Source organism: Myiozetetes cayanensis, unplaced genomic scaffold, assembly GCF_022539395.1.
Source record: "Myiozetetes cayanensis isolate MyiCay16 unplaced genomic scaffold, myiCay2020 scf1, whole genome shotgun sequence".
NCBI classification, from domain to species: domain Eukaryota; kingdom Metazoa; phylum Chordata; class Aves; order Passeriformes; family Tyrannidae; genus Myiozetetes; species Myiozetetes cayanensis.
In genome coordinates, this window is record NW_026086604.1 from 60,284,813 (window position 1) to 60,312,670 (window position 27,858).

Below are 27,858 nucleotides of genomic sequence, written 5' to 3' on the forward strand. Positions count from 1 at the left end.
TGTGGATTTTTTTCTTTTTTTTTTTTTTTTTCCTAGATTGGCAAATTCTGCTTCTTTGGTATAAATATGTGTTTTAGATTTTACTTTGCATAAGCATGGGAATTTTTTCCAAGACAAGATTCAACTGATTCTGAAACTAAATTCATATGGTTGAGTTTATTAGTACAATTATGGACTATACTGAATACATTTCCATGGGAAAATTTCTTCTTTCATTTGTTAGCCAGTTTGAGTAGCCTGAAGCTTTCCCTTAAATTTAGAACCATAAGCTTAGTGAATCCCATATTCACAAAAGGGTTGAAATTGGAAGAGATCTCTGGAGGTCACCTGATCCAACCCCCCTGCTCAAGCAGCACCACTGAGCACAAGTTTCCCAGGACCATGTCCAGATGGCTTTTGAATATCTCCAAGGGTGGAGTGTTCACAACCTCTCTGGGTAGCTTGGTCATCCTTACAGTGAAAACGTGTTTCCTGATGTTCTGAGAGAACCTCCTGTGCTTCAGTTTGTGACCGTTTACTCTGATCCTGTCACTGAACACTTCTGAAAAGAATCTGGCTGTTCTTTGCATCCTCTTCTTAGGTATTTATACACACTGAAGAGATCCCTCCTGAGCTTTCCCTTCTCCAGGCTGAACAGTCCCAGCTCTCTCAGCCTTTTCTCGTAGGAGAGATGCTCTAGTCTCTCCATCATTTTCATGTCCTTTCATTGGACTTTTTCCAAGTACTTTGTAATGGATATATTTAGAACAGATACAGAAAAAGTAAAATAATAAAAGACCTGAAATACCAATGAATATTATGAGAGGTCATGTTAAGAGCAGGATAAAATGCCTAAATCAACAACCATGGAATTATACCTCCTTGAATCTATCTTTTTGTTCCCAACAATCTTTTCTTTGTATGACTTATATAATAATTTCCATTATGTAAATAATTAGATGCTTTCTGATTATCCTCAGTCTTCTAGTTTTTGATGAAAACTGTACTTCGAGTTAGAAATCTAGGATTTCAATTGTGTTTTTCTGCTTACTTAGGGTTGAAGCAAATACCTTGAGCCATGAAGTCCCTAGCATATTTGAATATTTTAACAATTACAAGTTTGTTTTTTAAAGACATCTTCTACTGATTTAGAGCACTCCCAGTCCTCTCCTCTGAAACTGAATGCCTGAATGATTTCTTTCTTGGAAGAGAAAAGACTTTTTTTAAAAAAAACATACAAAAAGTCTTTAGCATATGTAGTGCTCTAGTTCACAGTTGTAACTTATTAGACTGTCTTTAAGCATTCAGGTTATTCGAGTTTCTTAGGATAGCATATGGAATGCTATCATTGTAGCATGTACTGAGAAGAAACATCCATGGTCAGAGTGGGAAACAGGTAAGGTTATTCCTCTGGCTGTATTGAACCAACATATTCAAAGTACCACAACATTCAGGGTGTTTCAGCCAAAAAGGGACTGTTCATGGAAGAAATAGCTTCCACTCTCTACTGCTCTCCAATTTTACCATTTTCATAGCAATATAGCAATTGAAAAAGGAAAAAGTGTGCTGTGTAAGTGGTACGTAAGCAAATCATTGAAGGAAGACTTACTGCCTGCAGGTTATTATATAATTAATACTAAGTACTACATCAGTGAAATTTTAGTACAAGTGTCAAGAGTTTAAGCAGGATAGCTGCATTTATTCATGCCTCAGATCTGGCAGGACTCATTTTTGGAGAAGCAGCTGCACATTGACTCTCCCCCATGTAACCCATTTTCAAAAATTATTTTAACTAGATTTTAAAATATATTTAATAGCCAAAGAGACCATTTTGTTGGGACATAGTGCTTATAACCAATGGTTCATTATTTTCTTTTCCTCCTGTTTCCCAGGAACACCATTAATTTCATATAACAAATGACTGAGGCTGTTTTGTACTACCTGTCCTCTTGGATAACCTGGAGGTCTCTCTGACCTTGAGTGATCTTTGATGACTCTTAGAGGAGAACTGTATCTCCTCCTTGTGCCTTGTTGTAGGAGGATGGACCTCCTTGTGCTGGCTATCTTTCTCTTTAGTTTCCTGCAAACAAGATAGGTTTGGTAGGAGGAGTGTTGATTTACAAGCAGAATTTACTTCAGAATAAATCTATATTCAGGAAGAACAAGGCAGATTTTAAATTGCTTGAATTCCTGTCACCTTTGAAGATCAAGTGAACCTGTTAATGCATCACTATGTTCAGTGTCACATTCTGAGACTGGGTCTAAATTCAATTTTTTTTTTTTTTTTTTTTTTTTTTTTTTTTTTTTTTTTGAATAATGGCAAGTGAAGGATCTTAGTTATAAATAAGTTTCATATCTTTTCTGATACTGCTTGGGTACTCATGTGCTGTGGGTTGTTTGTGTTGCCAGACCTTACAAGCTCAGAGGTGTTAGGCTGAGTCAGTCATCTGCATGAGGAGGGCTGGACTACACAGATTTTGTGCCATCTTTGGGAAGCATGCCGCCATTACGATTCTTCTTGCAGGATTTCCCCTTGCAATTCTGGATCTATATTTTATACAACTTTTCTATTGCTGGATGCCATTCAAACAAACATCACTGTAGGTTTCAATGTTTCTCCTGATATTATCAGGACTGATTAGAAAACCAAGGAGCTGGAAATGACAAGTAACACGAGGGGAATCTTTGACTGTTAGATTTCTCCTAAGGGCATTTGGTACTGGAAGAGTTCCACTGTTTCAGCCAGTAGAAGTACACTCAGAACCAGGCATGTGGTCAGAGATGCACGTGATGCCTGGTTTTATAGGTATTCCCACAAACCACAGCTGCTATATTGGTCCAGTGCTAGGGGAAGTCCCCAAAATACTTCAAACCATTAAGTGTGGATCTTCATCTTTCTCCATCTTGCGTAGTAATTTTTAACCATTCTGGTTTGGTAGGCTTTTGTGCTCAGTGCGTTTGGTTATCTCACACTGTGCATTTCATGTAGTGTCGATGTAAATGGATGTAGGCATGTGGGAAGGAGAAAGGTGGGGCCATCTAATCCGGGAGACTGGTATGCACACTGTCTTCTGCATTCACTGATTTTCACCTTGCTTGTCCAGTGTGCTTGCTTAAACCTTCCTTCACAGCTAAGACCCTCCTTGGCCCAGCCTGGTTACCAGCTGTTGAAATACTCTCATAGTCCCCTATGGATCAAATTCTATTATCCTACACACTAATGAATGGACTATCATTGATCTAATTTTGTTGAGTTAAATTGTGTTTGCATGTTGAGACTGAGAAAAAAACTTAGTATAAGATTAGTTACACTGTAACCAATGTTTTCCTTGGATATGGAAACAAGACTTGTTTTCATTATAGGAAAAAAGGTATTTTTACTCCAGAAATTGCTAGCAATTGCAGTGACCGTAGAAGATACTAGCAATAGTTTTGTCCTAACTCACTGCTGTAGCAGATGGGAGGTAGGAAAGCATTCTCCCAGGCGTGAACTTTGGCTTGGTTTACACTTGTTCTCAGCTTCATGAGCGATTACCATCTCGGAGAGGAAGCATGTGTCTTTACTGTCAAGAAAATGATTTACTTTGTTTCTTATTTTAAACACAGATACGTTTTAAAGGAAAGACAATACCTCTTATCCATCAGAACAGGGAATTTAGCTTGGCACATCATAATTTCAAAGGACTTTGAAGACAAAGAAGACAAATAGTTTTAGGTTAGAGAACAGTGTGGGAGATTGTTCTCCTAGCTTTTCTTCCCACTTGGCTACCGTCTGACTTTTGGGTTACAGCATATAGTAAAGCTCTGTGGAAAACTCTGAAACAATGGGGATCAAAAAGTCTCAGAATCATTTGGGTTGGAAAAGACCTCCAAGATCATTGAGTCTAGCCTTTGATCACTGATCACTACCTTATCAACTGCATTATGGCAGTAAGTGCCACATCCAGTCATTTCTTGAACACCCCCAAGGCTGATGACTCTACCACCTCCCTGGGCAGTCTGTTCCAAAGCTTAACAACCCTTTCCATGAAGAAACTCTTCCTAATGTCCAACATGAACCTCCCCAGGTGCAGCTTAAGACTGTATTCTCTTGTCCTGTCACTAGTTTCCTGGGAAAAGAGGCCAATCCCCACCTGGGAGAGTGATAAGGCCTCCCCCGAGCCTCCTCTTCTCCAGGCTAAACACCCTCAGCTCCTTCAGTCACTCTTCACAGGACTTGTGCATCAGACCCTTCACCAGCTCTGTTGCCCTTCTCTGGACACACTCCAGCACCTCAATGTCTTTCTTACCCTGAGGGTTAAGGACAGAGGATTCAAGGTGCAGCCTCACCAGTGCTGACCACAGGAGGACAATCACTGCCCTCCGTCCTGCTGGCAGCACCATATCTGCTACAGGCCAGCATGCCATTGGCTTTCTTGGCCACCTGGACACACTGTTGCCTCATGTTCAGCCAGCTGTCAAACAGCATTCCCAGGTCCTTTTTCACTGGATCACTTTTCAGCCACTCTTCCCTCAGCCTGCAGCATTGCACTGGGGTTGTTTTGACCCAAGTGCAGGACCTGGCACTTTGTCTTGTTGAACCTTATATCATTGGCCTCGGCCCATTATGATCCATCCTGTCCACATCCCTCTGTAGAGCCTTCCAACCCTCCACACGATTTAGTGTCATCTGCGAACTTATTGAGGGTGCACTCGATCCCCTCGTTCAGATCATCAGTAAAGATATTAAACAAGACTGAGGTATTACACAGGATGGGTCCTGCAGCAAGAAGCAGAGTGGCTATGTCAGTTCAGAGACAAGGCCACATGAATTAGTCCTTCTGAGAATCACAGCTTACTAGAGTAGTGTAAATATAGTCAGAAATTATTTCTGATGGCACTTTTTGGAAGGCAAACTCATTAATAACTTTAATTAAGACCCTGCCATTCAGATGTAAATCTGAAACACTTCTTCCTTTCTAAGACTTTAAAAAAATAGTTTGAATCACAAGAGTACTATTTAGATTTTGGACTTTGTAATACTTTTAAAGAGTCAGCTCATGAAGTTCTGAAATGTTTTCTCATATGCTTCACTGGAAATGCACGGAGGTTATTGGGACCCTGAGAAGTTAATGAGATGCAGTCTGAAGGCTAAACATGAGAGCAGGGAAAATGTGGATGTTGTAAAGATGTGACAAGACCAGACAAAAGGACAATATTTTTAATTGTGCTTACCAGCATTTTTTCCTATTACGATTTTCAACTGGAATTTGTGCCGCACAGAAATCAGCCAATAATTTGTCTTTCTTGCCCACTTTTCTGAATGAGCAACTTGCTCTGCCACTTCTATGGGTATCTCTATGACTGACTGCTTCCCATCAAGACCATCTAATTGTAATAATCCTTCACTATCAAATCTTTACCAGCCCTCTCTCTTCTTCCTGTAGCTTTGGCTCTTTCTCCTACAGCTATCATTCATTTTCTTCACATTATCCTTTATGGACAAAATGACTTCCTGAACTCATGACCCATCAATTCCTCCTGCACAAAAATCTTCTCTCATAGAAGCAGAAATAAATGTGCCTTGGAAGTTTATAGAAGCATGAAAGTAAATTAATACATAGATGATTTAGTAAAACCCAAAAGTTTATGATTTATCATATGGGTTTTATGGCTGAATCTGTGGAAGATGTCTGTCTTTCTAAGCTGTGACTAGATACTGAGATGCTTGGAAACCATAAAATATGAGTAGGGAGCTGGCTTCTGCAAAGCTTACCTCACTTTTCTATATGATGGCCCTACCATTTGGCTCAATGGATTACTCTGAAGGGCTTTTCTTAACTTAATTGCATTTGGTTTAGTGTCCTTTTCATGCTATTAGAAAGAAAATCCCAAGTGACTAACGCAGATGTTTTCCTTCTCTATCTAATGGAACAGTAACATATTAGTCAGTGCTCTGAACGTTCCCCACCATGAAATGAAATGAAAGTTTTTTACATGAAGTATAGCAGGTTTCCCCTTTATAAATCCAGTTTTAATTTTATTATTATTTTTTGGGCAATAACATAGGTAATATAACCGACCGATTTTCTAAAATCTTGACATCTATGTGAGTAGAAGTGGAAGCAGAATTCATATCAGCAAACTAAGTTAAATATTCACCAACATAAATTACAAACAGACTTTAAAACGTATTTTAAAGAATCTCATAATTACTTTTCTGAAAGTTGGATGCTATACAACAGTCTTGCCAAATACGTATTATGTGAACTTACCATGTCCTCAAAATTCTACTGAAATCTTCTCAATGCATTCCTTTTTTATATCTGGATGGAATATAGCAAGTTGAAGGTATAGAGGAAGTAAATCTCTGTTTGTAGTTTTTTCTTATAGTAAATAAAATACCTGCTATTTCCATTTACTTCTGAACCTGCAACATGAGTTGCCTACTTATTTATTGGAAACAGCTGAAAGAAGTTGAGAGAAGAGGACTGAAAACAAGCAAAGATCAGTTCTAAATCAAAACCCAATATATTTTAAGTTTTCTCTTTCTAGTCCATTGACAACTTCATAAACACTTTACTAATTGTATAGCTGCAAAACATATGTCACCTTATACTAGTCTTATCTATTCCCCTGAGTGTTTCAACATATGTATAGAAAACACTATCTTCCTTGGGTTGGTATTATGTTGTATATCAGTGTCAGTGAAAACTTGTCATAAACCCTCTATATTTTATTCCAAATAATTTATTAAACTGATATTGTGCTGTCGGATGACCCCTATAAACCTCGTATGGGAAATGGAAAAATAAAAAATGCTTTATGAAAACATTTCTTTGGAGGATAAATAATTCAGCCTAGATAATGCATCTTGAGCTGATGAATGTGAAGTTTTATGTGGAAAATATTCCAATATTTAATATAAGGACTAAGTAAGTTGAGAAATTGTATTTTTTCTTTCCTTACCTTTTCTTTCAGGTCTTAGTCTACATTGCTGCATATAGAAAAAGGCTATACATCTCAAAACAAGCAATATTTGTGAGAGGAAATTAGCAATATTTGCAATTACTTTAATTGTTTTTAAAGGTGCAGTCATGCGAGGTGCAGAGTACTCTCAAATTACAATGTGTTCATCAGGTGTTGATTGTTTTCAGCACTTCTTCAGGACCACCAGAACTGCATTAAACCCTAGCAATGGAGTTCTATATATCCATCTAAGGGAAGAGTTCTTTTTTGTTAGCCAAACATACTCAGTAACATGTCAGAGAGCTTGAAGGTATTGGACACTGCAACATTCATTCTTCATTTTTACTGATGTTAGCAAGGACTTCAGAAGTATTTAATGAATTCAGTATTAAGGGCCATATCATTTGGAGACTGTGTTGCACCCTACATTTGTTCCTGCCAACTTATGGTTAGTAAAGCTGAGATAGTCACTGCTGGCAGGATGAGGTGGGAGGAGAGGTCAGTGTCTGGACAGAAGACGTGCCCCTTGCAGTAACACTTCATGCAGAGGCACTGAGTTCCAACAGGTCATTTGGAAAAGAGGAGTTTATTTATTGTTTCTTGTCTTTATCTAGTTAAGTAAAGTCATGATCTCCAGACAGGGAGCAGCTTGCTTACTTTAGATATTCTAGCCTCAGCAGATGTTCTGTCTTCTGAATCTCTGAAGATAATGTTCAACTAGTTTAGTTTTACTTCATGAGATACAGTGGTACAGTTTCTCCAGCTAGAGAAAAGCTGCAAACTCTCCATCACTCTCTTGCCAAATGCCAATACAACAGCATGTGAAAAACATGTTGGGGAAGACTTTTAAGCTGTATATTCCTGTGCCCTGAACTGCCTGCAGTGGGAAATGTAACAGAAAGTTTCCAGGAAAAGAGGACATTGAGAAACTTAATCTCCTTTCCACTGAGGCAATCTGCCAGGAAAGACCTACTGTAGGCAAAATTTGGGCAAAAAGCCTCTTCTCAGAAAACAATTTTGGTTAGGGAGGAAACATAAAGACAACTGGTCAAGTTCTTAATTCCTTATGTTTTGCTTAACCTTGGCATTAGTGAAGTAACACAAGCCAGGCTTTCAAAATCTGGTCCAGTGTTTCAAAAAACACATTACATGAATTTAAGTGTATTTTTAGGAATCAAAACAAAAATGCAATTGAAAAGCTGGGAGGGGTGAGCTTGCACCTTCACCACTGCAGTAATTTGGCTGGAGAGTGTTTCATGCTAGTTAAATTCGGGACCAACTAGCCAGTAGCCATATGGCCAGATTAGCAGTGGTAGCAGGCTGCTAGAGGGAAAGAACACTGGAAAGCGAACTCAGATCTACAAGAAGATAATGGGATACATGTGAACAGTTTGGGGGATTATATCAGTGTACATGCATGTCAAGCTTTTAATTAAAAATCTGCCAGTTTTTCTTTTCCTGTATGCCCTTTTGCTGTTTTCCTTGGTGACTTCCTTACTTTTTAGGTGTCTGTAGTTTGGTAATTTGTTTTATTCTGAAGTCTTTGAGAAATATCTTCCACCTCTTTTTCTCTAGCAGCCTTTTTAGCAATAACCCACCATACCTCTCTTTAAAATTGTACTTTTTTGCATGTTCCTCATCTGTAGATTTTCCTGTTTTCTCCATTTTTTAGATTTTTTACCCCCACCTTTTCCCATCTTTGCTACAACGTTCTCCCTTTTCTCTATGTTTCTTCCTCCATTCCTAAGAATTCTTTCTTACGTCTGTCCTCTGCCATTCCAGAACTCCACCTCTCCTCTCAAGTAAGAGACTGACTTTGGTGGGAAAGCAATGATCTCTTTTTTTTTCTTTTCTTTTTGCTAGTAAGACATTGTTCTTGTCTCCTGTTGGGCAAAAGAAGGACCAGGCAAACCTCTTTTCTATTCTGCTCCACGGAGGGCCTTTTGCCCTATGTGGTCTGGGTGTGGTGAGCTCAGATAGCCTGCTGATGCTTTCATTGCATGGGCCACAGGGAGGGGATGTACCTTTCATTCCCTCCCCTACACAGAGCCCTACCACAGCGTCAAGATGACGAGAATCACTGAAGCAGAGGGATGAAGCCTTAGGGCGGGAGGGGGGAATAAATAATGGATTGTTCTCAACCCTCCCTACTGCATTAGGCTGCCAGATGATTGCTTATTCCTTGCTCCCACCCACACGCTTCATGCCACCACCAGCCTTTTCGGTCCTTTGTGGCTGAGGTTGTGGGCTAGTCAGCTGATGAGTCAGCTCTGCTAACCAGTGCTTTTCCAGCTCCCCATGGCTGGGATAGCTTTGGCATAAGAGTTTCAGCCAGCACTATCTGCATGGAAGACGGGGGCCGCTTGGGCACGTTAGTTGATTTATTCTGCAAATAAATAACAGTTTTCCAGGGGTGTACAATTCATCTCGTGTTGTTCTCTGTGCATAGTCTCCAATGCAGGAAGTTTTGAAGTTACACCCTGTATACCATCTGTTAGTATGGGAGTGTGGAGTTAATGGGAAATTCAAACTTTGAATAGGTCAGGAAATTCAAAGATTTGTTCTCACAGCAGTTAACTACATGTTGGTCTCAGATGGTACTTTAGCTCATTGGGTTAATGTACAAAACAAATCTTGCGCCACAGCCGAGTTCCCCCACCGCAGCTGAACTTGGCACAGGGACCGAGTGGGAGAAGAGAGGATCAGAGCTTCAAAATACCTTTGTGCCTTCTCAATGCTGGGCAGGCCTGGGCCTCTTTAGTGCTTCCCAGGGGTCAGAACACCCTCCGGGACTGGCGCATGCAGCATCTCACAGCTCATGTCAACTGCGAAACATCTGGCCAATGGAAAATACATCAGGCAGAAGCATGTTCCAACTACCCTGTTCCCAGCCTGCCCCATCCTGCCTTGACTCCACCAACTCATGGATGTGTTGCCGTGGCTGTGGTGCAGTGGTTAGGCACTCCAACTCCTTTCCTTGTTCTCCACATCAGGCAAAGCCCATGCTGTCTAGGACAGGTTGTATGGACCACCACATGTGGAAGGCTCAGTCACAGCTACTTGCTTTAAACTAATTTCTGCAGCTGCATTATTTGCTGTCCTCTTCAGTCTGCCTGGTACTAGGATAGTTCCAGGCATCCTTCAGCAGTGCCAAACTAAGCTAGACCTTAGTTTAGCACTGCAATAGCAAAACACTTTTTTCCTCCTCTTTCTGACAAAAACTGTGTGGAAAGCACTGGGTCATTATAGAAAGGTAGCTGAGCATCAAGTATGTACAGTATGTTGGGGCAGCAGGAGGAGAGTGAGGGTAGAAGTGATTTTGTGAGTATGCTTGCCCTAATTTTTGCAACTGAGTTACTCAGAAATCCTTACATTTTGATTGTAATCTTTGTAATTTGTCACAGTACTTAAACTTATTTCTAATGAAAGAATACCTCTTAGTAGCTATTTAAAGTCAATTTATTTATTAAATAATGATTTATAGTGCACTAATATGAAATTGTTTGATTTTGGATTATTAGTTGAAGTATAAGTGAACTGAATTGCATTTCTCTGGATAATTTTCAAATTAAATAAACTTCACAGAGGAACTAAAAAAAATACTGTACAGGTAGATTTGCAGCTAATTGAAATTACTGTATGCGTGTTCTCTTATACATACATACATACATATATATATATGTGTATGTATATATATATATATATGGGTGATGTACGTAACCTTGACTGTCAGGTGCAAGATATTAGAGCTGAGGAGAGAATGAGGAAAGTTTGCAGGAATTATTTGGAAATTGGCATATGAGAAGTCATTGTTTATCTTGATTTCACTGTACTAAATTACAGACCAATTCTTTTTCTAGAATTTCAGGTCCAATGGGACTTAAGCACATGTGTGCCTTCTTACATCCCCTTAGAAAATGGAGCAATTGACTACACTGTCTTTGAGTAGAAGAGGTCATATTCTTGAAGAAAGATTACAAATATTTTATTTTTATATAATAAGTGATATAAAAAGGACGTTTTAGATACCAGCTCTGTAGCCAGACTGCTCTGCAGAAAAGAACTGAGGGGCAAGTATTCTAGCAGCTGCTTACCCTGAAATGCCCATATGTAAACTCATTGTTGCTGTTACCAATGATTTTTTTTTGACAAATATGTCCAGAAGAACAGTATAATTTGTTTGTAAAAGAAAGGTAACACAACAGCATTCTCATGTATCTCTTTCCATAACTAGAAAGGAAAAATTGCCATGTTAATTAAATATTTGCATTAATATCCAGTGATCTTTCACTTTAGACAAACCAACCTCTTGCTATTTACCCAAAGTTCATAAATATGGACAAAGTCACATCTCTCTTGAGGCAGGAGTTGATCCTGTAACTTTTTCATTTGCATGGGAAGTTGTTGTAGTGGTGAGTGAATGGTCACAAATCAGTAACATAAAACTCAAGGCAACATCTTCAGAAGTCTCAGAAATCTTGGAAACTGTGGTTTATCTTCAAAAATGCCTGTGGCTTTGTCTGCACTGGAACTGTTACCCTCGAGGTCACTACAGATGCTGTTGACAGCCTCCCTTTATAGACTGGTGCCTCTGCCTCATCACTTCCATCAGCACTTTGTCTGAGCCGAGAAACTGTGGTGATGCTCAGTGTCTCAGGTTAAGCCTACCTCGCTGCCCAGCCTTCCCATCCATGACAGGAGCGCACTGATCTCTGATAGTGAGGTCCACCAGTGGTAAAGTCACAATCCTCTGTCCAGCTTCCAACCTAATTCCTCTCCATAAATATAGGTGAGACCTGGAGCACGGATAGGGTGTCATTATTTTCCTACAAAAGTTAGACTGGGAGGGTACATTTTGTGTAAACGGCAAAGTGCCCTGCACGACAGGAGGGGACCTCTCACATCAAGGACATACACATCGAGGTCAAGCCTAAAGTGTAAAAAGCCCTAATTTTGGATGAAGTCAAGAGTACTTTGCAACCTGTGGGTGCATCTCCAGGATCCCTGAAGTAGTCTGTAGCATGTATGGGCACACCTGAACAAGCTTTCACCTGTTTAGTGTGTCTAATAATAGCAATGAACTTGCAGGACGGTGTGCAAATGAGTCATCTCATCCCACACTATGAGTCCTCAATAAGCTTAGTGCTGTGCCCTCATTCCTATTGTTACTTACTTAAGCTGGATTATAAAGATGGTTTGGGCGAGCCTGTTTGTGCTGCCTTTAAATGAAATGTGTCTGTGTACTAATCCTCACAAAATATCCATGAGCAATACAGCCACCATAATTTTTCAAATTGTAGGCTCCAAAGTAATTTAACAGCTTTTGAAAACTTTATTTCAGGTAATTAGTGAAAATAATTAATGATGGAACAACAACAGTCGCTTTCATAGCGTTAACTGCTTGTGAAAATAGGCCAAGCCCCCCCCCTTCATTGGGTAGAGTTGACTTATCATAAGAGGAAAAATATTTTAAACTTTTTTCTTTAAATTTCCAACTGCTCCTCATCATCCAAAGGTCATTCTATCTACCACCTGCAAGACACATCCATACAAGATTACTGTGTTGGTCATTTGCAGGATGCTCAGCTAAAATAAAGTAGGATTTTATAACCAAGGAACAAACTCTGACTAATACTTTCTGTAGTTCCATAGTATTACTTCAGAATCAGTTCATAAGCCTGTTTCCTGGTCTAGCATTTCTGTGTCATTTTGTTTCTAACTGCCCTGCAGCAGGGCAGTGTTTAATTCAGGGCAATTGTATCTGTTGTTTATTGAATCTAATGTTTGTTTGACTGTTTACCAAGGCTTTTAAATATCTTAATTAGCATAATTCACAGTAGCACATGGTTGGCAGACTTGGACCTTTAAGATAATGAAAAGGAACAGGCTAACTAAATATTTGTAAAAGGTGCCAGTATCATTTAGATATTTGACTTCAACTTTTATTTTAATTCTACTCAGGAAACATTATTCCATCCGGATAAAACTCCAAGCTATGCGTTTATTCCCTGCTAAAACTGAAATCAAATAGTCTCATGGCATATTTGGGGGAATCCTGTGCAATAATATGTGTGTGCCCTATATCTGTGTGGGTCGAAAGGATGAGTTGCCTCTTTAAAAGGTTTCCGTGAACCTGTATTGTTGTAGTAAGCTCTGGTAGGCGAGGGGTTGCGTGACTGCAGCAGACTCATTTGTGACCTCAGAAAAGTGGTTATGAAAGTGATCTCTTGATCAGAGGAATAGAGCTCTGCTGCCTGCCAGACCAGCAAGGCAGAAATGAGCCTCCTCCCTGCAAATCTGCCCCGGCAGGAGAAAAAACATTCTTCTTTTGGATGCAGCATAATGATTCCTCTGAAAAATATTCAGTCTTAAAGAGCAGCGGGCTCTAGAGTATATATTGTTTCCGGTTAACTTTCGCATATTTTAAGAACATGTGCAAAAGCATCTTCACTTGTTGTAATCCACAATTTTCATTTTCTGCCTTAAACCTACTCATATTTTCCTTAGAGTAGTGTAATAAGTCTTGTTTCAGTGATTATTGGACTGACTCTAACAGTTAGCCACAGTGTATATCCAATGAAGATCACTGATGAAAAAAGCAATATAAACTCCTGTTTATGTCACATAATGAGTGTAAAACAGACCTGATAAGTCAGTAAGAAATCACTGTTTTTCATCCAGAGGAACTTGACAGAATAAGAAGCACTAGCAGTAATTTATGTATCATAATTCTTTTTATACTCACTATTCACCTAGCATTGATTGCTCAGTGAAAGCTGCAATTGGCTATAATTACCTAGAATGTTGAAGCTACAATCCTATATGTTTCAATGAGTGAGAGATGAGATTCTTGTCCTTATCCCATAAGGAATACTAGTTATTTCTTGGGTAACTTGCTATGAGTCAATATAGCAGGCACCTTTGTTGGAGTCAGACTTGCCTGTTCAAGTCAATAACACATATGCAGAAGAGTTGAAACTGGAGAAAAGGTAATATTTAATTAGCTAGGACTTTGTTTCTGAAATACAGAACATTGGTTGTTCCTTGTTGTCACATGGGACAAGTCTGATAAGAACTCTGTGCCTGCCTTTAATTTTATCACTATATCTAAGTAATCTCTGGTTTTAAAAATTGAAAAGCAAATCAAGGCAGGGACACAACTTACAGCCTTAGAGCATTCAAGTATTACCTTTCCTGCCTTTTTACAGGCAGTATTTTTTATTATGCTTAGAATATGTGAAGGTTCTAATTCTGTTTCTCAACATAGGGACTGTGGTACTTTAAAAAAACTTAATTTTTCTAGTGCTAAGGTGGAGAGAGAATGTAAGCACGCTACTGGCCTGCTTAGGGTCGTTAACATCTGCTTGGAATCTTTTTCTGAGCATAGAACCTGGCTGTCAAAAAAGGCAAAGCAAAACCTTTGTGAGGAAGTGAAAAATAAAGGTTCTTGTAGTAATTGAATACATCGTGTGCATGCATTTTCTACTTCTGCAGAAGGTTCCAGTTCTGCAAAGCAATTTATTTTTGGACAAACCATAATGTGTTCTCTGCAGGCCCTGTCTTACAAGGGATTCCAGTTGGGAAAGAGGTCCATCTGCTTGGATAGCTTTGCAGGACTAGTCTTTAAATGCATATATTAAAATCTTAGTGTGTATAAAAACACATTTAGCAGACACAGGAATCATAACATCAGTTTAGAGTTCTGGCAGTTCAGTTTTTGACTTCTGCTGTTGGATAGTTCTACATTTTGAGCTTTTAGGTCATATTGCCATGCTACTGGTTTTCTTCAGCATTCCAAAAGGCTCTGGAATATGGTTCAGGGTTTTAAAACTACCCCGAAAATTGATTCTGAAACAATGTTTTTAAACTTTTAGATAATGTTCCTGATGTTTCATTTGTCAGTATCTTGTCTCATCATGTTTTATTACTTCTTGAAGTAGAAAAGCCAAGGCTCAAGGACCTCCTTTCAGGCATATTTTCCCCACAGCTTGTTGGGTTCATGTAACCTCTCAAGACTTCATTCAGTCAATCTCATCATGGCAGCCTCCAGAGGCAGCAGCAAAGGCCAAAGCAAAGCAGCTCTGCCTTAGAAGGAGAGTGCCGTGTTGTGTGGGGTGTGTGTGCTTATCAGTGGTTCTGCAGCAGTGTGGTGTGATATCCAGCTGACTTAAAGGTGGAGATTCTCATATTTCCTCTGTCAAGTGTGTTTGCTTATCTGAAGTACACTGGTAAGCAAATGTGTCTTTGCCTTTAATATTGGATACGGTATGGCTGCTATATAAAGCAGTACTAAGGAATTGCTCTTACGATATTTCTAACTCTAAAACTGTTGGATCCAGATTTGGTTTTCTGGGTAACATATGCACATCCTGTGCACTAAGGTCTCAGTGTGAATATTTTAGATGCAGTGTTTATTTCATCTTAAAGGTTTCCTTTATCCTCTCCAGATCATGTGCATTGGCTATTTTTAAACAGTCTCTTGGATGATATACTGGCTTACTGACACATGCTCTTTCAACTCTCTTTTAAGAGGATACTGACTTAAATTCCTCTTGGAGCTAGCAGGTGTGAATTTAGCCTTTTCCTTTCCATGCAGAATGCTGCAAACAAAATTATAAAGAGACAAGAGTGTTATAAAAGCACTCGAAATTGAGGAGTGGAGGCTCAGGAGATAGTCTGCTGGAAACACAGGCCTCGAAAAGAGGTTATCAAATCCAAAAAGGCTAACAAGATTTCTCACATAAGTTAGTCATTGTCAGGTTGCTTTAATCAAGAAGGGGAAGAAATGCTTTCTCATGCACTTTCCTAGTTGCATTTGTTTTCATGCCTGTTTTTTAATTTGATTTCATGCTTCAGGGATTGATTCCTAAATGTTTTAAACTACAGATCTAAATTGAAGAGGGTAAAAGGGTGCACATCTTCTGTAGCCAATAGAGACTAAAAATGTTCTGATATTCTCAAGGTAAGTCTGCTATCAGGACTTCATTGCGTTTCTTCGGTAAGACGCAATTCTTACAATCACCTTTTAAAAAGTGCAGAAGATTCCAGTAGACTGCAGTATCTTACTTCTGAGCTGAGCTTTTCTCTTAGCTGTCTTTTCAGTAAAAATGGATTTTGGTCTAATTATTTACATTTCAGAAAAATATTTCAGACAAATTTGTTTCAATAGGCTGTTTATCATTAAAGAAACTTTTTATTGTTGTTTGGATGCAATGATTAGTCACAAGCTGGTCTTTCATCATATGCTTAAATTTAGTCACATACAGGCTTTCTCATAAGGTTCTGATTTTTCTTATTGTCACTTCTGTGATATACTTTGTTTCGTGTCACAGATGCTGCTCTCGTTCATCTGTTGTTTATTTTCTTTCTGCAACAAATTTTGTGGACAAGGTCATGGCATTGTAGTGAGAATATAACAACATAAGAAGTGCACTACTGTGTCACACCAGTGGTCCATCTAGTCTGGTGTTCTCATCTCCAAAATTCATGTCTTTTATCTACTTTAAAACATTCTTGTCCTGGTGTTACCAGGCACTTCACAGGCCTCATATTGTGGGGTTGCGTGAACAGCAGTTTTGCATTCAGTTCATCCATTGCCCTTACAATTTTGTGAACCTCTTTGTTACATCTCCTCTCATCCTTCTCTGTAAAGCCATTTTAGCCTCTCTTCAAAGGGTGACTGCCTCTGCTGTGGACACCAATGTCCATTGTTGTATTATTTTCTTTGGGAGAATTAATCCTGAAAAAATGGCCTAATGACAGTGAAATAGTGTAAGCCACATCAAAAGAGGACTGCACTCTTGGGCATAGAGAAAAGAAATGCTGGGAATTCAGGGGATATAGAGAACCCAATTTTTAAAATATACCTGAACAAGGGAAAAGGTGAATAGCTATTCAGCCAAGAAGCCATTATGAAGGATGTTTAGGTCATCTATTCCACAGATCCTACAAGCAATGTGTCCTGATGTGCTGTTCCTCAGAATATGTATATATATATATATATATATATATGTATCTCATAATTGGTAGGGTGTGCTGAGATCACACTCAAAAAATGAAGATGTAACAGCTCAGAAAATACTGCAATACACCTAAGGCTAATGTGGATTAGTTTGGTGAAATTGTGAATGAAAACATAAAGCTACCTTGATTGTACATTCTGAGGTCCTTAACTCTGGAACTAACCAAAGCTAAACAAACTTTCTAAGTGCAGAATAGTTCTCTTAAATTTATATTTTCTACTCTAAACTTCTGTTATATATCTCAATTCTGATTAATGCACATGTAAGTTACAAACTTGAGGGGCAAGGAGTCTGTTGGAATCATCTTAATTTTTGTGAAGGATGTGGATATTGATTTGAAAGTGGACTAAGTGGTTTGCAGATTTCCTACCTGAGGTTGTTGATAACTCAGGACTGCAATCCATTCTGTAGTTTGACAGAATAACCCATTTTCATTTACCTTTTATATGTTTATTCAAAAGGGTGTGCAAGCAAATACACCCTCAGACAAGCTAATGTATTACGGCTTTATTAAGGAATGGAATAGTACACAGATAAAATTAAGGCCCCAGGACTGAACCTATAAATCAATAAGTTTCCATCATCGAGTCATCATATTTAATGTAGTAGATAATCAAATGGAATTGTGCAGTTAAACAGAAAGATTACTTGGAATAAGTCTTATATCTTGGGATAATTTTGGAGAACTGCATGTCTCCAGCAATCTTATAGCCAGTATTGTCTACCAGACCAACTTATAACTTAAATATTTACTCACAGTGATGCAAACAGATCTCTAAAATATTTCCCTTGCCAATGTGCAGTGTGGGGTTGCCTGTTGGGTAGATCATCTGTTGAGTCATATGAAGAGAGAAAGGTTGCAACAGTAAGCTACAGAGAAGAAATGTGCTTTCTAGACAAGTTCTTTTGAGTCTGTTGTTTGTATAATTAGCACACGATTTTGTTTCACATGGAGACACAGCTTTTGTTTGGATCTGTGATCCCCCAGATATTATGGGATGAGGGAGATGTTACAGTCCCAGACTACATAAAAACGTGACATGAAAGTGTGATTTCTTGTGAGCCAATTGTGTGAGATATAGATAGAATAAACCATCAAAAACCATTATAGAAGAAGAGTTAGTAACTTATTTTGCATATTCTCCATATACACACACTTTTTATGACAGCTACTTCACCATTCTCAACATTTCTTAAATTAGCCTACACATTTTATAAATTGAGAATTGTGGAAACAGAACTTACCCTGACGCTCATTCACCTAAAATATTAAGCAGCTCTTTACCTTACCACATTAATCCTGCTTGTAATATAATGAAAATGTTCCTGGAGGAAATGTGAAATGCCCATTACTGGGAATACTCAAAAACCCTGAGCAAGCTGAAATTATCTCTGTTTTGATCAGGGTGAGGTAGGATGATCTTCAGAGGTTCTTTCCAAAAACTTACAACTTCCTAAGTCTTTGTGTTTCTCTATCCTGACTGAATTAACAGACCTGGGTTCTCAACAGGTAAAACATTTTCCTAAAGCTACTTGCATCAGAGCACAACTGAACGTTAGCAGGCAATAGTTTTCAGCTTCTCAGCCTGCCTCATCTGAACCGTATTTCCCAAAGGCACACAGACCTCTTTTTCACATGCAAGAAAAAAATACCCTGAACTTGGTCACCTCTGCAAGAAGTCCTCGGTTTGAGTTTCTTCGTTCACCCACACCTGGATTCTGATGCTACATTTTTGCTGGACTACCCAGGACTGCCTGCCCTGGCGTCACACCAGCTCAATAACAGACTTGGTCTGTCAATCATTAGTTGCTACCCCAAACTGGTTCTCTTCCTGACACAACCTTGCTCAACAGTTAAACTGAGGGAAAAGATGAGACTGATGGGTTTTAGTGGGCAGTGTGAGATGGATGATGGATTTTTTCTGGGAACTGGAGAAAAGCACACTGGAGAAACGGACTTGCCCAAGGCAGGAGGTTCACCCTTCTCCCTTGCTCGCCTGCTGGAAACCCTCTGAGATCTCACCCTTAATATCTTGTGTGATCACAACTAAATCTTGCAATGAGCCAGATCTCTCAGGGCTGATGTTTGTAGAAAAAGTATAGGCATGAGAGTTTTTTTCCCTCTTTTCTGTGTGTGGTTTTGTTGTTTTTGGTTTTGTTTGTGGGTTTTTTTGGTTTTTTTGTGTTTTTTTTTTTTTTTTAGAAATAATTTCCATGTGTACTCTTATACACACAGATGGCAGTGGCAGCTGGATCGCTGTTTTAGAAAGTTTATCTGATCTGCAATAATTTCTAAAATCACAAAACCCTCCAGTGGAATATAATGAAACTGATCATATCGACGATCACTCCAGCACCGTGTTTTACTGTTTGCAAAAGGATTTGACTTCAGGGAAACACTCCTCACCCTTTGCGCGGCGGGCTTCCTCCCCTCTCCCTGCTGCACGAGAGTTATTTTTCTGATCCTCTACTTTAAGCTCCTTTGCTTTTTTTAGGCAACTTCCAGATATCTGATACAGTATATAATGAGGAATTAGGTTCCATTACACGAAGGCTTAACCTTCTCGAAAAGCATTCAGCGCTTGCCAGGAGTCATCAATATTTAACAGCTGTTGTTATTATGAAATACTTCATAGGGTAATGTGGCTCGTCTGCTCGCACGCAAGGGTTTGAACGGGCGCCAGGGCCCTGTCAGAGCCGCCGGGAGATTGACAGGCAGCGAGGCTTGCGTGACAGTGGGGCTGGGGTTAGTCAGCAGTCTGCCTCCTCCGCAGCAGCCACTTCTCCTCCCCCTCGCCTCCCCTTCAGAAGGGCTCCTCCGGACGGGGTGGGACGCGGGCTGGGGGCTCAGAGGGGCGAGGTGGCCCCACCAGCCCGGCGCAAGGACCGTGGGGAGAGGAGGGCTGCAAGGCGGTGGCATCTCTTTGATGCCCCTCTCTCCTGGGGCAAAATGGATGAGGCTTGCTGGGGAAGGGGAATAAACGGTCCTGAAAGAAAGGGGGTGCGGGATCTGGAAAGCAAACAGTTTGGTTTGTACCTTAAATAAATGTCATGCTGTACTCGAGAAACTTCAAAGGGAAGTCAGATTTCAAAGCATCTCTTAAGAAGAAGCAGACTGAGAAAACCGCTAAGTTGGGAAGAAAAACTTTGCGTTACTGCTAGTATAATTTCATCTGGTGTTCTGGTAGCCTCCACAACAGGACTGAGAACCATGCAGCTTTTATTCAGAGGGTGCATTTTGGTGCTGATTTCTTTCCCTAAGCATTTGTGCAACCTGTATGTTGTGGCATTTCAAAGTGCAAAAGTCCCCTTCATACTGTTTGTCGGTGTAAAATAACTCTTCCTTATGCTGTATACTGTTTAATTTTAGTGTGCATCTAATGGCCCCCATCCTAATTGTCACTTGGTGTTCTCTGTAACACAGCCAGAGGAAATAGACCATTTCAGTTCACGGCTCTAGGTTTGTTAAGCAGAATTGTTCATAACGAGTGTTTCCTAGTCAATTTGTTTTGTTTTCTTCGTATTCAGAGTAACACGCATAGCTGATTCTTCCTGCAGCTAGAAGATCCAGGAAGAAAGACCCTGTTCTCACTTCCTTTCAAGTAACAGTTACCAAAAGTAAGACTTGCATTCATAAAGCAGTATCTCTGAACCTGCAAGCTGGATTTGGATATTTTTATCTGCTCTTTTTAAGAAATAATTTATTCCCTGGGCATCATTGGAGAGAAATGGTTTCATAGGTACTCCTCACAGAAAGGCTTGAAACTGATTCACCTGCATCATACTGAGTCTGAAGAAGACAGTATGGTCCCCCTCTTACACCCAAAATCAGTCCAGGGAAGGCATTCTTTTCAGAAGCAGCATCCCTTCACTGCTCACTGCTCACCTGTGCTATGGCTTGGTGCAGGAAGCCTGAGTAGTGCAAGGCAGCTGGGGCAGCTCGGGTACAGTTTGCCCACACATTAGTTTTTTACAGAACTTAAATTGTCAGGTAATTTCGCTAATTATTTTCTGAAGAACGAAGATCATGCTTGTGTGGGATGAGGTACAGAAACACCCTGGAGAATGCAATCCCATGGATTTAAAAAGTACGGTTTTATGAGTGTTCTGTAAATCTCCATCCCTTTGAACTAAAGAGTACTCTGCAGTGAATAAATGGTCTGTTATTTCTGAGGGAAAGGGAACGGCTGGTTTCATAATGCTTCTGTAGACTGTGTTAGGCAGCTTTTCTCTTCTTTACAATATTCCAGATTTGGCTTTCAAGCCAAAGAATTTGCAAATGCAAATAGCAATGCTTGTATCAGAACTGAAGGCTCAAAAGAGATATCAAGTTTTTACATTGTTCTGGGTAGAGATAGTGGAGCTGTGAAAGACTCAGCAGCATTGTCTGAGACAGCCCATGCTCCTTCAATCAAACTTAGCATCTCCTTCATGGACTTTTTTTTCTCCATTAATTAACTGTCAGTTTTAACTCTACTTTTTTTTTTTTTTTTTTTTTTTTTTTTTACTTTCCACTCCTTTCAATGCTTTCAGAACAGAAATTGAAACAATGTCCTCAGATCTTTGACCTTTCCTCCAGGAAATCGCATTGGCCATTTTTCTCTATTTTTTATCCCTCCTCCTCCTAGCCCCCTTTCCCCCCACCCTGTATATTTCCACAGTGTTGTCCTTCTGTAGGACCCAACATTTCCAAACTAGTTGGCTTTTAATGCTGCATGGGACTGCACCATGTTCACTAGATGGCATGAGCTTGCAAAACTGTCAGCCACGTCTGTGTATATCTGGTATTTATCACTCTATGGTATCAATATGCTCATTCATCTTCTTTGGCAGAACAGCTCCATCTTCTGTTTCATTTCATGTTCTGGAAGTGCAGGCTCAGTATGTTGTGCTCAGAAAAAAGGTCTCTGATGGTACCACTTGCCATCTCTACAGTTTGCCAGTTTTGAACCTAGTAGGGGAGTGCTCTACACTGAATTGCTGACCACCTAGTTTAAAGAGTTGCTTCTCCCACAGAAAGCAGTCCAAGGCTCCATAAAGCTAAATCTCTCAATTTTTTTAACAGCCAGCAGCATTCATTAGACTGCCTGCAATATCAGCTTTTTCTCTTGCCCCATTCTTGATATACGGGAACTCCAGCAGCCCATGTTCCCCTCAGGTCACTGAGTCATTCTTCGCTGTTTGTTAATTTTCAGTTTTCCGCAATTTGCTGCTCCCTGTCCACCAGAGACAGTACTCCTGCATGCTCCAATCTTCCATTTGTTTTCATCATCACAGGCTTTAGCGCTGATCCAGAGAGGGAGCATTTTTATGCGATGTCTAAGCTTGATCACAGCTATCTTGGCATCAGGGCCTTTGCTATCAAGATAGTCATCATAAGCAATATTTACTGTCCTTCAGTTCTCTCTCTTGATTCTTGGTGGTGACAGGGGTATTGTTAGACTGCTCTGTTTTCACTGTTTTTCTGCCTAGTCAGATAACATCTTGTAAGTTTCCCTTATCTGCCTGTCATGTCTTGCTTTTCCTCCTCCTCCTCCTCCTCCTCCTCATTTGTTTCGGGGATCTGTGTGGTTTTCTGCCTGTCTTGCCCTGCTTTCTCCAGATGACAGGCTATCACCAGCAGCAGTATCTCTTCTGAGCTGTCACTGAGGTATCAGCCACGCCACGGGTGGATTAATCAAGTATTTCCAGAGCAGGGAGGCAGAATAAGAGTGAACAGTGAGTGACAGCTCTGTTGCCTCAGGTGCAAGGAGCAAACTTTTCCGTCTCCCGAGGAACATTCGCTTCTCGTCGCAAAGGGTATTATTTGGTCTCTGATGGTGCAATAGGTCTCCTTGCAGTCCAGGCCAGTGAGTGGGGCATGTTACGAAACGGATGTGTGTGGCCTAACATATGGGTAACTCTAACTGGCAAAATAACATTAAAATACTTTCCGTTTGGAGATGGAATTTATAGTAGCCAGACGAACTGCGGAACAAACATCTCTTCTGTTCTGCTGCTGTGTTTGTATGAGCCTGAAGGCTAACAAACAGGCAGGGAGCTCTGGCCTGCTCGGCTGCATAAGATAATAGTTTCCACTAAAGATGCAGTTCAAACGGGTGGAATTTCCACAATGCCGAAAGAGCTCATCAAAGAAATAAACCTTTGTTTCCTCTCACCCTTCCCTGTTCATCCTTTAACCTGCACAAAGACTGCAAATCACCATGTCATTAATTACTAAAACATCTTTTCTCAGGAGGGAAACTCTGGAAGAGGCTATTGGAATAGGGGTTGGGCTTTTAAAAATTGTTGTCACAAGGTATTTAAAAGATGTGTAGATGTGGCACTTAGGGACATGGTTTAGTGGTGGACTTGGCAGTGCCAAGCTGATGGTTGGACGTGATGATCTTGAGGGTCTTTTCTAACCTAAATGAGCCTATGATTCTATGTCTGTTCTTATAGACAGGTGTAGCAGAAAGCTTGGCTGATCGGGGTGGGGGGAGAAAAGGAACCATTTCCAGTTAGTTGAAAAGATATACTAAAATGAAAATGCAGATTTAAGAATCTGTATATCCTATTCACAGCAGCCTAGCTTACAAGTCTGAAATCCCAAAATTGTTTTGGCTGGAAAACATGGATAGGGACCTGTTTTAGGCAGCTTGGAATTTTCCTTACGTATTTTCCCATGCCCAGGGGAGGGATTTATTACATCTAACTATACATTCAAGATGATTACCTTGGGGTAATGACTGACATCACTTTCGGCCAATATTTACAATGTAAGCTAAAGAGCATCACGAATATTCAGTCAGTGTTGCTTTGCGTTGCCATCCTCTGCTGTAAAATGCTTATGTATCTTCCAGCAGTCCCTCACTAGGCTGTTAAATTGCTGAGGGACTTTTGCACAGGCTCAGGAGCATTAGAGGCTTGCTGTATGTCTCCTTTTCTTATTCTGATTTGGTATAAACTATTTAAGCTATTTCTTCCCATCTCAAACCTTTTTTCTTTTTTTTTTTTTTTTGGTTTATTAACCATCTCGGGCTGTGGCTATTCCAGCTTCCCTTTAGCTGGAAGGGAAAATGTAAATCAAATCAAAAATCAAATCAAAATGTAAATCAAATCTCACCAGTATGCTCTCCTCTCTCATTCTCTCTGTGAAAAGGAAAACAAACAGAAAACTGAATCTCTATCTGTTACCAGGGTATTTGTATGACTCAGCTCTGGATTGGGACAGTAGGAGTGAAGGTGACTTAATTTTTACTGACCAGATGATAAAGAGAGGTTCCTGTCATACTCCTTAGGTGATGCAGAAGCCAAATTATTAAGTGATATCAGCCTTTTCAGAAATGCTTTCATCATCCCCAGAAATGGGATTGTATTTCAGGGATTTTTCTGTAGGATATATCGATAGGAAGACTTGGAGTATTCAAATATATTTTTAATCAAGCAATGTACAGTAAGAGCATTCACCAGTTTTGTATCCCTCAAAAGCTTTCATGATTATTAGGAAAAATACATGGAATTTTAATCTGTAGTGAGAGCTACTAATGAATTTCATGGCATAAATGACCTGCTAGAAACAAACTTTAAACCTCTGTGTAAAAATGAAACAGTTTAAGAACATTCCCTTGAATCTTACAGTCAGGCTGAAACTTGTAGAAGTGAGTAGGGTAAAGTGAGACTGAAAATAATCTGATGTCAAGAAGGTCAGCATTGAAAATAAGAAAATTATTTCAGTCCCTTGTCTTCTGAACTATATAGACATTTTTCTATATTGTCATAATACATATTTTTATAAACAAAACAACTTGCTAACTTTCTTTTGTTTCTTTCCTGTGGGTTTTGGTTGTTGCTTTATGTAGAGTAGAGTAATGGAAACAATATGTTCAATAAAAAATGTGATAGATATTTCATATAAAAAACATCTGGGCTGCAAAATATGTATCTCTCTCCCTCACAGCAAAAGAAAGTTGTCAGTAACTGAGATCCAGACCACAAAGACAGTAACTCCCAATTAAATCAATGCATGTTAAGTGCCTAAATAAGAATTTTAGTCTAGTGGCCCTAATCACTATGATAACTCTTTTTAACAGCCATTCAAGAAAAGCACTTTAAGAAGCAAGTTGGCCAAACAATAAAAGAAGACAATACATCTAACAAGACTGCTGTACAAGAAGGTGGACTTCTACTAGAAGTGAGTGAAAAAACCGCTGTTTTTTCTGGCTGTAATTTATTCAGTTTGATGATATATTCGGGCTGATTATTTGTGGCAACTTTTGGTCAGTCTTTGTGTGAGTCTTTCTAGAATCACACCTGTGAACGCTTCTTCAAAGAGCAAAACTGGCAGTTTTGACAGTCATGGCCAGTCTCCATTCGGGCAATTGCATCTCACACCTTTACATCCTCGACATTACCAGTGAACTCCAGCAGGCCAGTTCACAGTTCTTTCTCACTTATAGGTTTATTTTACTTGGCCAGTATTTTGAGGACGTCAACATGAGCTTTCCTGGTTTCTGATCTGAGTTGAGAATGTTCTAGGATATTTTAGTTTATCCTAATGCCTCAATTCTGTGCTCTGCACACACACTGTGCACACAAAAGTTATTCCTTCTAAGTATTTTAATCCCCTTCAGGATGACTTTATATCGGCAAAGCAGCATAAAGGGGCCATACTGTTACTGAGAATTGGATCCATTTATCTGAAGGAAGAATTAATACTGCTGTGAACTACTGAACCAGCTAGGGCACAGCGGTCCATCCCAGATACATCCGCATTTCAAGCACATGATGTAATAACACGTCTTATACACTGAGGTCCTTGGAAATTCCTATGTGATTAAGACTACATATGTATAGTTGTTTTGGATAAGATAACATTCATGGTATAAAACATGTGTTTTAATGACAGCTCTGAGATACATGTAAATGTAAATTAAATAGTAGCCTCTGGCAAATAATTGCTGAACTGTTGAATTAAAAATACATTTTATCATGAGATTCAATACCATAAGTCGTTCAAGTCAGTGGAATGGAAACTGACATCCTGCTTTCCTTCCTCTAAATACTTTAGAAGGTTTTAATTTTGTATTTCAAAGCAAGTAACATAAGCACCTGATTAGCTAGTACTAGTGTCAAAACAAAATGTTTGGCTATCAAGTATTGTTTTGCAGTAATTTCCATTCTCAGTGAATAGGGAATAAAGGGTGTACAATAAAAGATAAATATGGTGAGTATATAATTTTTAATGAGGGTCTCCTGTATTTAGTTTATGTTTTGTTGGGTGTATATTACATGCCTACAAGTTATAACCATTAGGGATCTTCAAACAGTAGCCCTACTACCATGAGTACATGGACAGAACATTTGCACATAATTTCATGTAGAATCTAATATGGAATATTCTGATGGTCAGCTTACTACAGAGTATGTAGGAGTCATATTTTCTTTGAATATAGGGGAGATATTTTGTCCTGGTTCTTACTTAATGTGGATCATTAACTGGTTGATTAAGTGCATGTTAATATGGATGTACTTGCCAGCTTTGTTTATGGGTATGTCTGACCTAGAATAAGAGGGTGAGTTTTCCTTAGGGCTTGTTGGGAATGTTCTCTGAGGACTGAGTTTGGCTCAGGTCATCATTCAGTGGTTATGGCACATGAAGAAAAGTGTGGTTTTAAGTTGTTCAACCAAATTCACCACGCTAGTTATTGGGGACTGTGGGATTTTAACTAAAGAGTCACATTTATTATTCCTTCCAAGGAAAAGCAAATAGTGGTTGCTGTGCTTTGTATATTGACTTGTGAATCTGACCACTTTGTTTGCTCTCAAGAGATATTTTTCAGCTGTCGAAAGTCACTTTCCATCTCGTGACAACACCTTGCACTGTGCAACCTCTCCTAGATGCTTTATATAACACAAACCAAAATAATCTGAATCACCAAAATATGTGTGAATAATACTGTTTCTGAGTGCAACGTTAATAGAAAATAAGGGATAATGGCTTTTATTTATTTCCTAGAAGGTATGTTCCCTCTGCTCCGTGTATAGATAGAAATATGGAATACCAAGAACTCTAATTACTGGTAAATAATATATCTGTGACTCTTGGGTCTTGGAACAATACAGTACTTCCCCTTTCAGCTTGAAAGAAAACAATGGAATTAGGCTGTCTTCAAAGTATGTTTAAAATGTTTTTTATTTCTAAAGGCCTTTGCCACAACATGTGTTTTTTATTTACAATTTTATGGAGATTTTTTACAGCTATAATCAAATAGCTTTCATCAGCAATAACAGAATAAACAATGATACCAGTTTATCAAAGACTTTTTAGCGGAGCACAGCAGGTATCATCTAAATAAATAATTTCTTCCAGTGTTTTAAGAACATGTCTTCTGGATAAGAGAGTCTTTTCTTGCCATCTTTGTTTCCATTTGGAGGGAAGGGGCAGAAAAAGCTCAGAGAATCAAAGTTTAATTTTATTAATTTTTTTTTTTTTTTAGTATACCCCATTCTCATTTTACTGTCCTTGGAGACTTCAGATTCCAACAGTTTGACTGCAGTAATGATTTTTAACTTTGCACTTTCAGAATATTTTCCAAGACAGGTGGTTTTGCAACCGTTGTACCACATGCCTTTGGGCAGAAAAGGGACACACTCAGTTTCTGAAGCCTGTTAGTGAATGCTTAAGAAACACTGGGCCAAACCCGTAAACAGAAAAATGGGAAAATAAGTTGTATTGGCAGTCAATAAATCTAGATAGAATTTATGGGGTGGTGGGGTGGAGAAACACAATAAAATGGTGACTTGGAAAAATAATGAATCACTGGTGGGTATCTAGGCAATAGCCTTGATTGCAACAATCATCTCGTGGCTTTCAGCCACCTCCTGCTCTTCCCCCCAGCTCTACTACACTCCCAGTCTTAAGTCCAGA

The 27,858-nt window shown here is 39.4% G+C and overlaps 1 protein-coding gene across 1 annotated transcript in view; it reads left to right on the plus strand.

Annotated features, from left to right (window-relative positions):
• Positions 1 to 27,858, plus strand: part of AHRR (aryl hydrocarbon receptor repressor) — a 65,652-nt gene that overhangs the window by 14,202 nt on the left and 23,592 nt on the right. Inside the window, exon 3 of the mRNA XM_050314941.1 lies at positions 25,022 to 25,122. Within this exon, the coding sequence (XP_050170898.1) occupies positions 25,022 to 25,122 (101 nt within the window). The remainder of the gene's footprint in view (positions 1 to 25,021; positions 25,123 to 27,858) is intronic.